This window comes from Erpetoichthys calabaricus, chromosome 15 (genome assembly GCF_900747795.2).
Source record: "Erpetoichthys calabaricus chromosome 15, fErpCal1.3, whole genome shotgun sequence".
NCBI lineage: Eukaryota > Metazoa > Chordata > Cladistia > Polypteriformes > Polypteridae > Erpetoichthys > Erpetoichthys calabaricus.
In genome coordinates this window covers 40,209,483-40,224,595 of record NC_041408.2, presented here as the reverse complement: position 1 = coordinate 40,224,595, position 15,113 = coordinate 40,209,483, and the positions used below count along the sequence as shown (strand labels likewise).

At 39.6% G+C, this 15,113-nt stretch overlaps 1 protein-coding gene across 1 annotated transcript in view; it reads right to left on the bottom strand.

Moving 5' to 3' along the window:
• Nucleotides 1-15,113, bottom strand: part of usp34 (ubiquitin specific peptidase 34) — a 723,586-nt gene that overhangs the window by 281,564 nt on the left and 426,909 nt on the right. The window contains 2 exon segments of the mRNA XM_051919324.1: nucleotides 9,655-9,737; nucleotides 9,840-10,040. Of these exon segments, the coding sequence (XP_051775284.1) occupies nucleotides 9,655-9,737; nucleotides 9,840-10,040 (284 nt within the window).

Sequence of the window (15,113 nt, the reverse complement as noted above, 5' to 3'; positions counted from 1 at the left end):
ATTTCCTTTTTGTAGCATGGAGAACAAAAATGCACACACTACTCCAGATGAGGCCTCACTAGTGTGTTATAAAGTTTGAGCATAACCTCTTTGGACTAGTACTCTGCACATCATGCTATATAACCTAACATTCTGTTAGACTAATTAATTGCTTCTGAGCACTGTCTGGCAGTTCATAGCATCAAGTCCAATACTCCTCCTAAATCCTTCTCATAGGGTGTACTTTCAATGTTCACTCTTCCCATTGTCTATTCAAACCTAACATTTGTACTTCCTATGTGTAATACTTTACATGTATTATCCGCAACCTTAACCAACTTGTTACTTATATTCCAACCCAGTCACTTATATTAAAAACAGCAATGTCCCTAGCACCGAACCCAGTGGAACATCACTCGTAATGTCTACTAATTCTGATAGGGTTCTTTGCACCATAACCCTATGCTTCCAATGTCTAAACCAATTTTCATCCATCTATAAAACACCACCCTGAACTCCCACTTTTTTTTTTAATTTGATGCCCAATGTCTCATGTGGCACCTTATCAAATGGTTTTTCCAAGTCAATAATATCACATGCTTCACTTTGATCAAATCTTTTTGTTGCTTCCTCATAGAATTCCAGTATGTTGGTAGAACATTACCTCCTCTTCTGAACCTATGCTGACTATTCAGTAATACTCCTGTTCTTGGCATGTGTTGCATAATCCTATTCTTAATAATTCCTTACATTAACACTAGAATCCCTGAAGCCTACGAAAAGAACTTGTAATCCCAGCCAACTTTAAATTCCTTTGCACCTCTCCTCATCAGCGTCTTTAGTTCTGTAAATGTGTCGATCAGCACAAGCATCCTGCTATCCCATCTCCCCCTTGATGGAGCGCAACTCGGGCAAAACGTTCTCCCAGCTCAAGCCAAGTCTCCTTAGCTGCATGTGGAGTGTCTGGAGTTGTATTGGGTAAATAATACAGTATATCATTACTTGGAACACATGCATTTCATGTGTGTTCCGTGTCTACAAAGATCTGAGTAATTGTAGGATGAAAGGAAATGTGAGGCAAGAAATGCTGACCACATACCTAAAGCAGAAACTTCTTTGATGTTAAACTAGTAATGACGTGAAGTGTATAATGTGTGAAGACTTTAATCCAAATATCATATAAACACATGCACTTTTATTCGAGAATATAACCAAAGTGTAAAAAAAAAAAATCATTATATTTTTATATTTACATGTTGTTGTCAATGACTTTACAAACCCAAGCTCAAATGTCAATCAACAGAAAGCTAATACGTATTCCTGGATGGTGCAAAGGTATGAGCTTCTGCTTTATAACTGAAAAGTTGCAAGTTCGAGTCTTGGCGTTTTGAGTAGTGAGCTACTATTAGTATAACTATAACATAATAAAAGCATACATCTGATTTGAGTCTGTAACACCTCGGTGTAAATTTTGGCTACTTGTAAAAGTTAGCGCTTTTTATTATTATTCAGTTTTATTCTCATAGTGATGTTCACTTGGTACAACAAACTTGCCTCTCCCTCTCCGAGTTGATGGCGTTTATCTCATTCTTTTCACAAGAGCAGCGATGACCACAGTTGGTGCTGTGATTGATGCCTGCTCAGAACTATTTGATGTACTGGCGATCAAAGATATTATGTCCCATGACCGCTATCAGACTGGACAAAGGTAGGACTGTAACAACAGACAGCATCTTCACAATGCTTTCGCTGGCTAATAGACTGCTGCACGACAACGCAACTCTGCTAGGCACCATAAAGTAAAACGGGACTTCCACCTGCAGCTATAGTAATTCACCACGCGAGTGTTTAGATCTTGCAGTGTCATGTTGACGGTGTATGTGCCCAAAAAGAAGAAGCCTTTGATTTCAGGCTGTAACAGCCAGTGTAAAGTTTTGCTACCTGTAAAAGATATCGCTGAAGACTTGTAAGCAGATATATAAATGCTGGTGAATCATGTCTACTCGGTATCTTGTTGCCACTTGAATTTTTTGTTGTTCAGTTTTAATCTTGTATAAAGGCACACTTGTTTACTTACTGGCCTATAGTTGCTTGGATCTTCCTAGTTATTCTTTTTCATATAACAGAATGATATTTGCCATTTTCCATTCCTTTAGAATTTCCCCAGTGCGCAGTGACGTCCTAAAAATAGGTGTAAAAGATTTATATATGTATTTGCTAACTACTTTAAAAATGCAAGGGTAAATAGTCTTTGGTCCTGGTGATTTGCTTGATTTCAGCTTATTTAATCTAAGCAGCACGTATCCCTCTGCAATTTCCAAATCACTCAATATCTCCTTAGTAGTTTGTTGTACCGCTGGAAGATTATCCACTTCCTCACATGTGAAGAGTATCTTCTATTTCACTGTCTGTATTTTTTTAAATTTCCCTTTAATTTCAGCTCACCTGCTATAGTACTCTCTAACTGATTTTTAGCCTCTCACATATCTTTCTTAATGGCTGCCCTCATGTTCTCATATGCCCTACAATTCATATGGAAATTATTAGTCTTATACTCTTTATACAGCTGTTTTATCCTTTGTAGCTTCTTTTTCGGCTCTTTATTAACCCACAGCAGAGCTTTTCCAAATTTCCTAATAATTTCAACTTTAAGTATATATCAGTCCTGCATTATTTGTAAAATATTTTTAAAACTTTTTCCACAGCTACTCGACTGTCTCCATACTTAGCAGTTATCCCAATCTATTATCTTTAGACTTAGCCACATTTGCTCAAAATTTGCACTAGTAAAGTTAAACTTAACAGTTTTACTTGTAGCATCCACCCTGTTATTATGTTCTCTTGATCCTAGTAGTTCAATCACCTTTACATCCTCAATTTTAACCTGATTATTACAACATACTAAATCCAGACAGGCTTCACCCATATATGTGCTTTAAAATACAGTGTTAAAAAACAGTCACTTATTACTTCTATAAACTCCTGTTCTTGTGCTCCGCTATTTGCAAGGTTATCCCAGTTATTATTTAGGTAGTTGAAGTCTCCCATGACTATAATATCTCCCTGTAAACTTGCCCTTTTAAAATTACTAAAAATATGTGCCATGAGATGACAGAGATAACTGATTACATACAAAGCCAATGTCCTCACTAAGGTAGGGCTCATCGTCATACTGAAGAGGACTTGCATTTAAATTCTGTTCGGTTCTATCTATCCTTCCTAAAAATGTGTACCCCTCTATGTTATACTCATCCCCATCTTTGTTATTTAGCCAGATTTCTCTTACTGCTATAGTATCATAATTATGCTCCACTACATACAACTCCAACTCACTTGTTCTATTTTTGGTACTTCTAACGTAAGGCAAGCTACTGTTAATGTGTTGTTCTTTTTGCTTTTGCATTTAAACATAGGTTTAGAATTTACATTACAATTAATTTTTATTTTTACACTATTGTTTGTTCCTCCATGTACAGTTCTAAACCTGGCCTGTCCTAAACTCCCTGCACCCCCATACTCTAGTTTAAACAATCCTTGACTAACCTACTCATATCTCACCAACACACGGGTGCCCCTTCAGTTCAGATGTAACTTGTTGCAGCGGAAGAAGTTCCATCCTTTTAAAAAGGAGTCCCAATGTCCAAAAATGTATATCCTTCTACCCTACACCAAGATTAGAGCCACATGTTATGCTTTCTAATACAGTAATCCCTCACCTATTGCGGGGGTTACGTTCCAGAGCCCCCCGCGATAGGTGAAAATCCGCAAAGTAGCGACCTATATTTATTTTATTATTTATACATATTTTAAGGCTTTATAAACCCTTCCCACACTCTTATAAACCTTTCTCACTCTCTTGTTAACCTTTCCCACGCTCTTATAAACACTTCCTATGCTCTTAAACACTTTCTGCATTCTTAAACACTGCAGACCAACATTGCACACTGCGATCAGACGTCAATGTGTCTGCACTCGCTTTGTGAAGGGGGGCAGCTGAACTCTGAGCAGAGCAGAAATGGACTTTGTGCTGCTTCTGCCAAAATGCCTGCTTGTCGCTCTGCGCGTTCGGAAGGAGGAGGAGGAGTGTGTGTGTGTGGGGGTGTGAGGGCTGAACGCACGTTCGCTCAAACCCCCCTCCCCGGAGGTGCAGTAGCTCCTGCCACTTCGCATTGTCAAGGGGGTGGGGAGCTGAATGAACGCTAAGGAGAAGTAGACTTTGTGCTGCTTGTCGCTCTGCGTGTCAATAATTTAAAAGCCTGTACATCACCAATTTTCCTGTCTCACTGTCTTGTCTTGCGTGAAGTTAAAATGTTTTATAATAGTGAGATGTTACTCATATCCTTAGCCCGACATCCACATATCATATGTGTTAACAAAGTGTGTTTTATAAGTTTACATGTGTTTAAAGCATGTGGGATGGGTATTTTAAGGCTTAAACTATAAAAATGTTTATTTATATGGTCTTTCTATATCGCGGATTTTCTCCTGTTGCGGATGGGTCTGGAACATAACTTCCGCGATAGGCGGGCAATCACTTGTATTTAAAAACCCGCAAAGTCATGAATCCGCGAAAAGTGAACCGCGAAGTAGCAAGGGATTACTGTATCCTCAATCAAACCTGGACTGGTGCGTGGCACAGGCAGAACTTCGGAGAAGACTACCCTGCTTACCACTTCAGAATCTTCAGAGACACCATCCAGCTCCACAAGGGCCTGGAAATAGTTTGATACTTCCAATTCTGGGGTTGATGCCCCCAGGCAATGTGCGGCCTTTACCTTGCACTTTGTGAACATGACTCACCTACCTATGCCTGTCTGGTCTGGAGTCTCCTCCCATGCCACCTTAGAGATGTACACTATCTCTCTAAAGGGCACCTGAGCTAGGTCTGCCAATTCTCTATTACAACAGAGGCCAGCCAGCTCCTCCTCGAGTTCAGCAACTCTGAGCTAAAGATTCAGCAGGCATCTCCTGCAGATGTAGCCATCATAGATGCCTGGATCCTGCAAGCCATCATTTAAAAAGTCCAACATCCAACAGGACTTACATTGCAGTGGCACCATTACCAAAATTTGACTTTGGATTACTAAACCTGCCTGGTTTTTAAATTGTTTTATTAAAATTTAATGATATAACTTAAATGGTAAAACTAAAAAAGCCAAAAAATTAAACTGCTGCAGTTACTTTACACCTTCTGACTCTTTAAGCTCCTGCAATATTCTCCCCCTTAACTGCCTACTGTTTGTCTCATCTTTAAAGTTAACTTTACTATTCTTTGTCTGCACTCCAAGCTTTGCACACCTCTTATTACTTACTTAAAAGCTCTCCACTCGCAGTTTGTATTCCTTTCTATGAATGAACCCTTACGCTGTCACCCTCTTAACTGTGCTGTTTTCCTGACTGCTAAGATCTGTTAAATCATGAAAAACTTGCTTACTGAATATCTACTGCTAGTTAATTTCTTATTGTCTTGTCTGCTTCTACAGCAGCTTGTTCCTGATTGAAGCTTTAATGCTAGCCATCTGCCTATATACAGATTTTCCATTTATCTTTTCTTTATCGCTTGGAAGTCAGCTGCTGCCCTTTTTTTTGCCACTAAGGAATAGTTGCTTCTATTACTTACAGAGATGCCAGTGTCAGCTACTGCTGCATAATCCCCTACCTCGCTAACAATAGTTTGAATACAAATAACAAGAATGTAAATTTACATTTCTAAACGCTCCTCCAGGTATTCGGCTGCTTTTGCTCCTGTGCGGGTTGAAAAAAAAGCAAAAACCATCCTAAAGGAAAACAGTTTCAAAAATTCCCAAAAAGCTCCTTAGTGGCAACCAACACATAATGTTTTTAGAAGAAAAATGTATTTTTTAATAAACTCTCAAACCACAGAACACACAACTCTCAGATCCTCCTCCTTCAGTTGCAAAGATAACGTCCGCATGTCTCTGTTGCCAATCTCAGTACGTTTCAGTTCATTTGTTGATTTTCCATCTCCCTATAAACTCATTTTAGTAGCATGTACGTATGAGCTCAGCACATAAGTCATCTATGTCCTGCATTCTTTTCCATTAAGCTACTCCTCAATTAGTAAATTCTTCCTTTTTTCTCACTTTTCTCCATAAAAGTCAAGCCATAAAAGTCTTAAAATACTTTTCTTAGTTGACAGGTCCATGTAATACTATGTGGAAGAAGGAGGTGACAGTACTTTAAGGCAGAAGGATTTGGATTCTATCCCTTGCTTTTTAAAAGATAAACACGAATACTATTACAATGTCCCTCAATTTCCAAGGTACTGGGACAAAGGACTACAACAAATAGATAAAGTTGAATTAGAGTAGAAGCTCAACAATCTAGGATACTATGACAACACTCCACCTGATAAAGAAGGAACCACATGAAGTTATCTAATCTTCCAGTTAGCATGCTCCTATCATATGTGTAAAACAAATAGCGTAGATCAGACCTTTGGGAATGTTTCTCTATTTCTACGTCAAGTTGTTGGTGAGCCCCTGTGCACGTTGAAGAAGGAACTACTATTACTTGGGCAAGGGAAGTCTACTTCGACAACCTTAATTTGTTACGACTAGGAATCTCACCATTGAGCACAAAGAAAAAACATTAAATAGGTAACATACTATTTAAACATCGGGTCATCCGTGGTGTTTTTTTTTTTTTTTTTTTTTTTTTATGAAATACTGAGTTTCATTGGTCATCTTTTATTATACAACAAACAACTATATGTAATTTCAGTGGGGAAAATAAGTATTGAACGCGTCAAAGTTTTTTCTAAGTAAATATATTTCGAATGGGGCTATTGACATGAAATTTTCAACAGATGTCTGTAACAACCCAAGTAATCCACAAATATAAAGAAATCAAAACAAATAAATCCATAAATTATGTGTAATAAAGTGGAATGACACAGGGAAAAAGTACTGAACACATGAAGAAAAGGAGGTGCAAAAAGGCATGGAAAGCCAAAAAAACAGCTGAAATCTGTCAGTATTTTGAAAGCAATTCTCCCCCAAACAGTGAAAATTAATATCAGCTGGTTTAGTTCTAATTGATGGACTATAAAAAGGTTTCTCATTACCAAGGTGTCACACAAGAAGCATCTCATGATAGGTAAAAGCAAAGAGTTCTCTCAAGACCTTCGCAACCTTATTGTTGCAAAATATACTGATGGCATTGGTTACAGATGTATTTCTAAACTTCTGAATATTCCAGTGAGCATCGTTGGGGCCATAATCCATTAGTGGAAAGAACAAACATCATTTCAACACAAACCAGCCATGGCCTGGTGCTCCTCACAAGATTTCTAACAGAGGAGTCAAAAGAATAATCAGAGGAGTTGTCCAGGAGCCAAGGACCACTCACAGGGAGCTTCAGAAAGATCTGGAATTAGCAGGTACAGTTATTTCAAAGAAAACAATAAGTAATGCACTCCATCCTGCACACGAGCGGTAGCTGTGTCCCTGGTGACTATGGACCCTGGGTCACCACTTGACACACACCCAGCCGCCCAGTGAAAATGAATGGGGTGCGGCCGCCCCATTCATCAACCGGAGCCGTCCGAGGGACACTACACTATGTGAGCAGTGAAATCGCCCCCTTCCAGCCTTCATCCAGCTACCGCCTGCAGCGTCCCCAGGCCGAAGATGACGGAGCAGCAGTAACTGAGGAGCCTGAGTCACGGCCCCGTTCATAAGTCGTATGTCCGTAACTTGGGGACTACCTGTATATATTATTATATTAAAATTTACAGAAACTGTGCTAATTTGTTATTTTTGGCATTTCTAGCACTTGTGATACATGTAAATCTGCAGTATGTAATCTAAAATTTTTTAAAATTGTAAGATTGTGCAGCTAAACCACAAGTCAATAAAGCACAAGCCCCAATGCAGAACATATAACAAAACTATCAGAGCTCAATCTTAAACCAAAAACTTTAGTGTTTAACTGGCACCAAAAAGTGAATGCATAACATTAAGCAAACTGAAAATGAAAGCCTAAAAAAGCCAAACTAATAGGCTAGATGGATTTTTAATTTATAACATGTGTTAAAGCAGGTAGCACTAAGTGATACTTGTTTTAATTTTTAAATACAGTTAAGTCCCCTACATACAAATGAGTTTCCATTCCAAGAGTAATTTCACAAGTCCACTTTGTTCTTAAGTCTAACAAAGTTGCCTAGGCACCCAACGAACACGATGTATGCAGATATCTCCTCAACTCCTATCAAAAACATATTTGTACTGTACAGTAAACAAGAAAGTGCTTTTAAAAATTAATATTTATATTTTTGTTATAGATTTCTAGTGCATTTAAACAATAAACAACTGAAAGTTATTTTTTATTCTCATGATTTTCTATCAGCAGATCTCAGTACAGTAGACTCGCTTACATCTAGCACAAGTCCAGATTTTTCACTTATTTAAATAATTTTTCATTTATTGGACATGCACGTTCACATGTTTGAAAGTTTGCAACTTAAAAGTTTGTATATAGGGGACTTAATGTATTGAATTTTAAATGCAGAAGTTGGAGTGATATGTTGTATTTTTAGCACAATGCAGTTGTTTTAACAACCTACTGTTATTCTCATATATGTAAATGCAGGATCACACTATATATTTTGATTAGTTAATAATTCTAAAATTAAAATAAACTTTGATCATTAGTACGGATTGAAATTACCTCATTAATTAAAAATAAATAAATACAAATGTGGATAACACCATTTGCCAAGCTTTTCTTGTGGCGTTTTACCACTGAGGGCCTTGAGTGTGCTGGGATTGGCTCCAGCAGACCCCCCGTGACCCTGTGTTCAGCTTCAGCGGGTTGGAAAATGGATGGATGGATGGGTCTTGAGTGTTTTCTTTAAGGTATTAGACTAGACAAGAAACATTTTCCTACAACACTCTAATTTGCTATTAACATATGTTGTGTTTACTTACTTTTAAGGGAAATTTATAAAGCATCCACAACAGTGAGAGACCTATACTGTCTATGCTTGCTTTCCAACACGTCAGTTTTATTTCCTTTTTTGATAATTCAATGTACCAAATAGATAGATAGATAGATACTTTATTAATCCCAATGGGAAATTCACATTCTTCAGCAGCAGCATACTGATACACAGGTTCAAAAACTGAACAGATGAATCTGCCTTGGGCAAACAATCTTCAGTTTTTTGAGTTTTAATTTTCAAAACCTACCCTCAGAAGATTTCTTACCTAATGCAATTGTGTTTCCATTAATTTACGTATTATTTTACATTTACATCCTCAATTCCAAAAGTTCCTGAATGCTTGAAAAATGCTAATTAAATAACAATATATACAAATTCTGAAGCACACATCAGCTATTACAAAAACATGAAATTGTAAAAAGCATAATGAATTACACATATCTGAGGATTTCTGAAATACTCATTATGAAAGTTAAGAAGTTATCTGTTCTGGAATCTCAGATGCTTGCAAATTAAATGTTACTAAGCTCAACATTTTTAAAATACGTAATTACAAAAGAAAACACCTGTAATGGCTATCTGATGGCAACACCAATTACTTACACAAATCTCAGTAAAGAGGATGATTAAATGCAGCTATTTTATATATAATATAGATCAATCACATGACTCTTGAAACAACATCTAAATCATTACACAGTTTAACTTACCTGTGAGCTAGATTGTCATAAGTATAGGCAACTCTAATTAAATGATTTATTATGCTGGTTCCCTGAACAAGAGTAAGAAAGACCTAAAAATATAAAATAAAAAAGATACTGGTGTCAGTTTTAAAAAGATGCAAAAATAAAAGGCAATTACATTTCACTAATGTAAATATAGTATAACCTTTTACCTCTGTTAGTCTAGGTATATGAAGGCCCTTCCCATGTTCTCCAGACCCCTTTCTAGATTTTGCAGGCCATGGTCTTTTGCGGTGATTTTCTGTTACACCTGACCACGCAAATACATCGTGATAGGCCAAGTCCAGATCAGTTGGGTCCACAGCAAACTGACATATAAGCTTCAAAAGGCAGGCGAGGCAGTCTAACAGCCACTAGATTCAATAACATAACAATTATACTTGACAATGACTTGCAGACATGCTCACAATAACAAATGATGACAACAACAGTAGTAGCAGTAGTAATAATAATATTAATAATAAACAGAATCAGCACGGTGTCGCAGTGGATAGCGCTGCTGCCTTGCAGTTAGAAGACCCGGCTTGTTTTGCATGTTCTCCCCGTGTCTGCGTAAGTTTCCTCCGGGTACTCCGGTTTCCTCTCACAGTCCAAAGACATGCAGGTTAGGTGCATTGGCGATTCTAAATTGTCCCGTGTGTGTGTGTGTGTGTCCTGCAGTGGGCTGGCGCCCTGCTCAGGATTTGTTTCCTGCCTTGCGCCTGGCTGGGATTAGCTCCAGCAGACCACCGTGACCCTGTAGTTAGGATATAGCGGGTTGGATAATGGATGGATGGATAAACAGAATTCTTTATTATAGGTTTTAAAAAGCCATATACAGGTAGTCGTTGACTTATAACCACTTTTAGTTTGGATGGACCAGTCACAAGTCGATATGGACGCAAGATGAACTGGTAATTATATTCAAATCTGACTGTATGTATAGTACGGTATAATAATTCTTCTTTCGTCTGCTCCTGTTACGGTTCGCCACAGTGAATCCCCTTTTTCCATACCCTCCTGTCCTCTACGTCTTGCTCTGTTACACCCACCACCTGGCATGTCATCTCTCACCACATCCATAAACCTCCTCTAAGGGCCTTCCTCCTTTCCTCTTATCTGGCAGCTCCGTCCTTAGCATCCTTTTCCGAATATTATATATATATATATATATATATATATATATATATATATATATATATAATATATATATAATATAATATATATATCTCCACCTCTCCAGGGTCTTCTCGACCTACACTCTACTCTATATATATATAGCATCTCTCCTCTGCACATGTCCAAACCAATGCAATCTCGCATCTCTGAATTTATCTCTAAATTGTCCAACCTGAGCTCAACATCTAATATACTCATTTCTAATCCTGATCCTCATTACACGCAATGCAAATCTTAACAACTTTAACTCTGCCACTACCAGCTCTGTCTCCTATTTCTTGGTCAATGCCACCATCTCCAACCCATATAACATAGCTGTTCTCAATACCATCCTGTACACCAGGGGTGGCAAACTCCAGTCCTAGAGTGCCACAGTGGCTGCAGGTTTTCATTCTAACCCTTTTCCTAATCAGTGACCAGTTTTCACTGTTAATTAACCTATTTCCTTCATTTTAATAGCCCTGTATTTAAGGATTCATTGCTCTGAATTAATTATTTTCTTCATTAAATGACAGCCAAACAGAAATCAAATGTGAAACAAGTCAACAGTTGACCAGCTAAATTGGGGCTTCAAACTCCCAACTAATTTCACTCCAACCAGTTTCTTAATGAGAAGCCAATTCTTGCTGTTAATTAAACTCGTTATTTAATTCTATGGCTTGTTGCTGCTCTCATTCTGACACAGAAGACATTTCCATAACTGTTGATTTTCTGTTTTTTCTAAGAACATTGTCAAAATGTTTTGGGGACCTGAGAGATCAACCTTACTGAGACCTTCACCTTTCTTTATTTTCCCTTTCTTTATTTTCATATATTGTGTGATGGGCATGGGTGAGCTGGTCATGTGGCACCTTGTTTTGCGTTTCATTGTTGTTTGGCAGCTAATTAAAGAAAAAGAAAAAACTAAGGGGCCAGAATCAAGTTAATTAAAATTAAGGCAAAATAAGTTAATTAGCAGCAAAAACTAATGAAGAAGATGGTTAGAATGAAAACCTGCAGCCACTGCAGCACTCCAAGACTGGAGTTTGCCATTCCTGTTGTATACCTTTTCTTTCACTCTTGTTGATACCCGTCTGTCATAATTCACTCCTGACACTCTTTTCCACCCACTCCTTCCTGCCTGGACTCTCTACTTCACCTTTCTTCCATGCTCCCCGTTACTCTGTATTGTTGATCCCAGGTATTTTAAGTCATCAACCTTTGCCAACTCTACTCCCTGCATCCTCACTACTCTTTTGCCCTCACTCTCATTCACACACATATATTCTGTTTTCTTTCTACTGACCTTCATTCTTTTCCTCTCTACAGCATATCTCCACCTCTCCAGGGTCTTCTCGACCTACACTCTACTCTCGCTACAAATCACAATGTCATCAGCAAACATCATAGTCCACAGGGACTCCTGTCTAATTTTGTCTGTCAACCTGCCCATCACCATTACAAAAAAGAAACAGCTCAGAGATGATCCCTGATGCAATTCCACCTCCTTGAAAGTATCCATCACTCCTACAGCAGACCTCACCACTGTCACACTTCCCTTGTACATATCCTATACAACTAATACATACTTCTCTGCCACTCCCGAATTCCTCATATAATACCACAACTCCTCTCTAGGCACCCTATCAAATTCTTTCTTCAGTTCCACAAAGACGTAATGTAACTCCTTCTAGCCTTCTCTGTACTTATCCATCACCGCACTCAGAGCAAACATCACATCTATAGTGCTCTTTCCTGGCAAGAAACCATATGGCTGCTCGCTAATCTTAAAGCTTCTTAACCTAGCTTCCACTACTCTTTCCCATAACTTCATAGTGTGGCTTATCAGTTTTATCCCTCTGTAGTTACTACTGCTCTACACATCCCCTTTATTCTTAAAACTCAGTACCAGGACACTTTTTCTCCACTCCGCAGGCATCCTCTCATTTTCTAAGACTGCATTAAAAACTCCACTGCCATCCTTCCTAAACACCAGCAATTTTCCACAGGTATGTCATCTGGACCAATGGCCTTTCCATTCTTCATCCTCTTCATAGCTGTTCTTACTTCCTCCTTGCTAATCCATTGAACTTCCTGATTCACTAAATCCACATCATCCAACCTTCTCTCTTATTCTCTTCATTCATCAGCCTCTCAAAGTACTCTTTCCATCTGCTCAACACACTTTCCTAGCTTGTGAGTACGTTTCCATCTTTATCACCCTAACTTGCTGTACATCTTTCCCAGCTCGGCCCCTCTGTCTAGCCAGTCGGTACAGGTCCTTTTCTCCCTCCTTAGTGTCCACCCTCTCATACAGCTCATATGCCTTTTCTTTAGCCTTTCCCTCCTCACTCTTCACCTTATGCCTTATCTCCTTGTACTCCTGTGTACTTTCTAAATCACTTTGACTATCCTACTTCTTCTTCGCCAACCTCTTCCTCTGTATACTCTCCTGTTCTTCCCCATTCCATCACCAGGTTTTCTTTTCCTCTGTCCAGATGTCACGCCAAGCACCCTTCTTACTGTCACCCTGTTACTACTTCTGCTGTAGTTGCCCACTGTCTGGTAACTTCACTGCTACCCAGTGTCTGCCTTACATCTTCCCTGAACTCAACCCTGCAGTCTTCCTTTTTCAACTTCCACCATTTGATCCTCGGCTCTGCCCTCACTCTTCTCCATTGTCATCATACAGACCACCATTCTATGCTGCCTAACAATGCTTTCCTCAGCCATACGTTGCAGTCTATAATCTCCTTTAGAGTGACCCTCCTGCATAGGATAAAATCAACCTGTGTGCATTTTCCTCTACTCTTGTATGTCACCCTATGTTCCTCACTTTTCTTGAAATACTTATTCACCATAGCCATGCCCATCCTTTTTGCAAAATCCACTACCATCTGATCTTCTGTATTCCTCTCCTTGACACCATACCTACCCATCACCTCCTCTGTTCCCTTCACCAAAATGTCCATTAAAATCTGCTCCAATCACCACCCTCTCTCACCTTGGGTACACTCTCTACCACGTCATCCAACTCAGTCCAGAAATCTTATTTCTCATCCATTGCACACCCAGTTTGGGGGCATGTGCACTAACAACATTCATCATCACACCTTCAATTTCCAGCTTCATAATCATCACAATGACACTCTTTCCTCCTCTAAAATACTCTTGACATACTGTTCTTTCAGGAAAACCCTTACCCCATTTCTTCTCCCATCCACACCATGACAGAACAATTTGAACGCACGTCTGATACACCTGGCCTTACTTCCCTTCCGTTTAGTATCTTGTATGCACAGTATATCAACCTTCCCTCTGTCAATCATATCAACTAACTCTCTCCCATTATCAGTCATACTGCCAACATTCAAAGTTCGAAACCCTCACTTCCACTCTCTTTACCTTACTCATCTCTTCTTGCCTCTGGACACGTCTTCCCATCCTCCTTCAGCCAACAGTAGCCCAATTTCCACCAGCACTCTGTTGGCTAACAGTACTGGTGGTGGCTGTTGTTAAAATGGGCATCAGCAAAACAAAAATCATATCACCAGATCAGAAAGAAGTATGCAGTTTTAAATGCTGCTTATGGAACATTCACTCTCTTGGAAGAAAAGCTGTTTTGGTAAATGACATTATATTAATTACAAAATCTTTATAGGTGACTTCACATCCTTTGAGGCATTCATTTTAAATATTAAAACACATTCCAACACACCCCTCCTCAAATCGCCACCTTACCGTGGTGGAGGGGTTTGCGTGTCCCAATGATCCTAGGAGCTCTGTTGTCCGGGGCTTTATGCCCCTGGTAGGGCCACCCAAGGCAAACTGGTCCTAGGTGAGGGATGAGACAAAGTGTGGTTCAACAGACCTCCTATGACGAATAAAAAATTTGGACGGCGTTTTCCCTCGCCCGGACACGGGTCACCGGGGCCCCCCTCTGGAGCCAGGCCTGGAGGTGGGGCTCGATGGCAAGCGCCTGGTGGCCGGGCTTGCACCCATGGGGCTCGGCCGGGCACAGCCCGAAGAGGCAATGTGGGTCCCCCTTCCCATGGGCTCACCACCTATGGGAGGGGCCAAGGAGGTCGGGTGCAGTGTGAGTTGGGTGGTGGCCGAAGGCGGGGACCTTGGCGGTCCGATCCTCAGCTACAGAAGCTGGCTCTTGGGACGTGGAATGTCACCTCTCTGAAGCGGAAGGAGCCTGAGCTTGTGCGTGAGGTTGAGAGTTCCGGCTAGATATAGTCGGGCTCACCTCGACGCACAGCTTGGACTCTGGAATCAATCTCCTT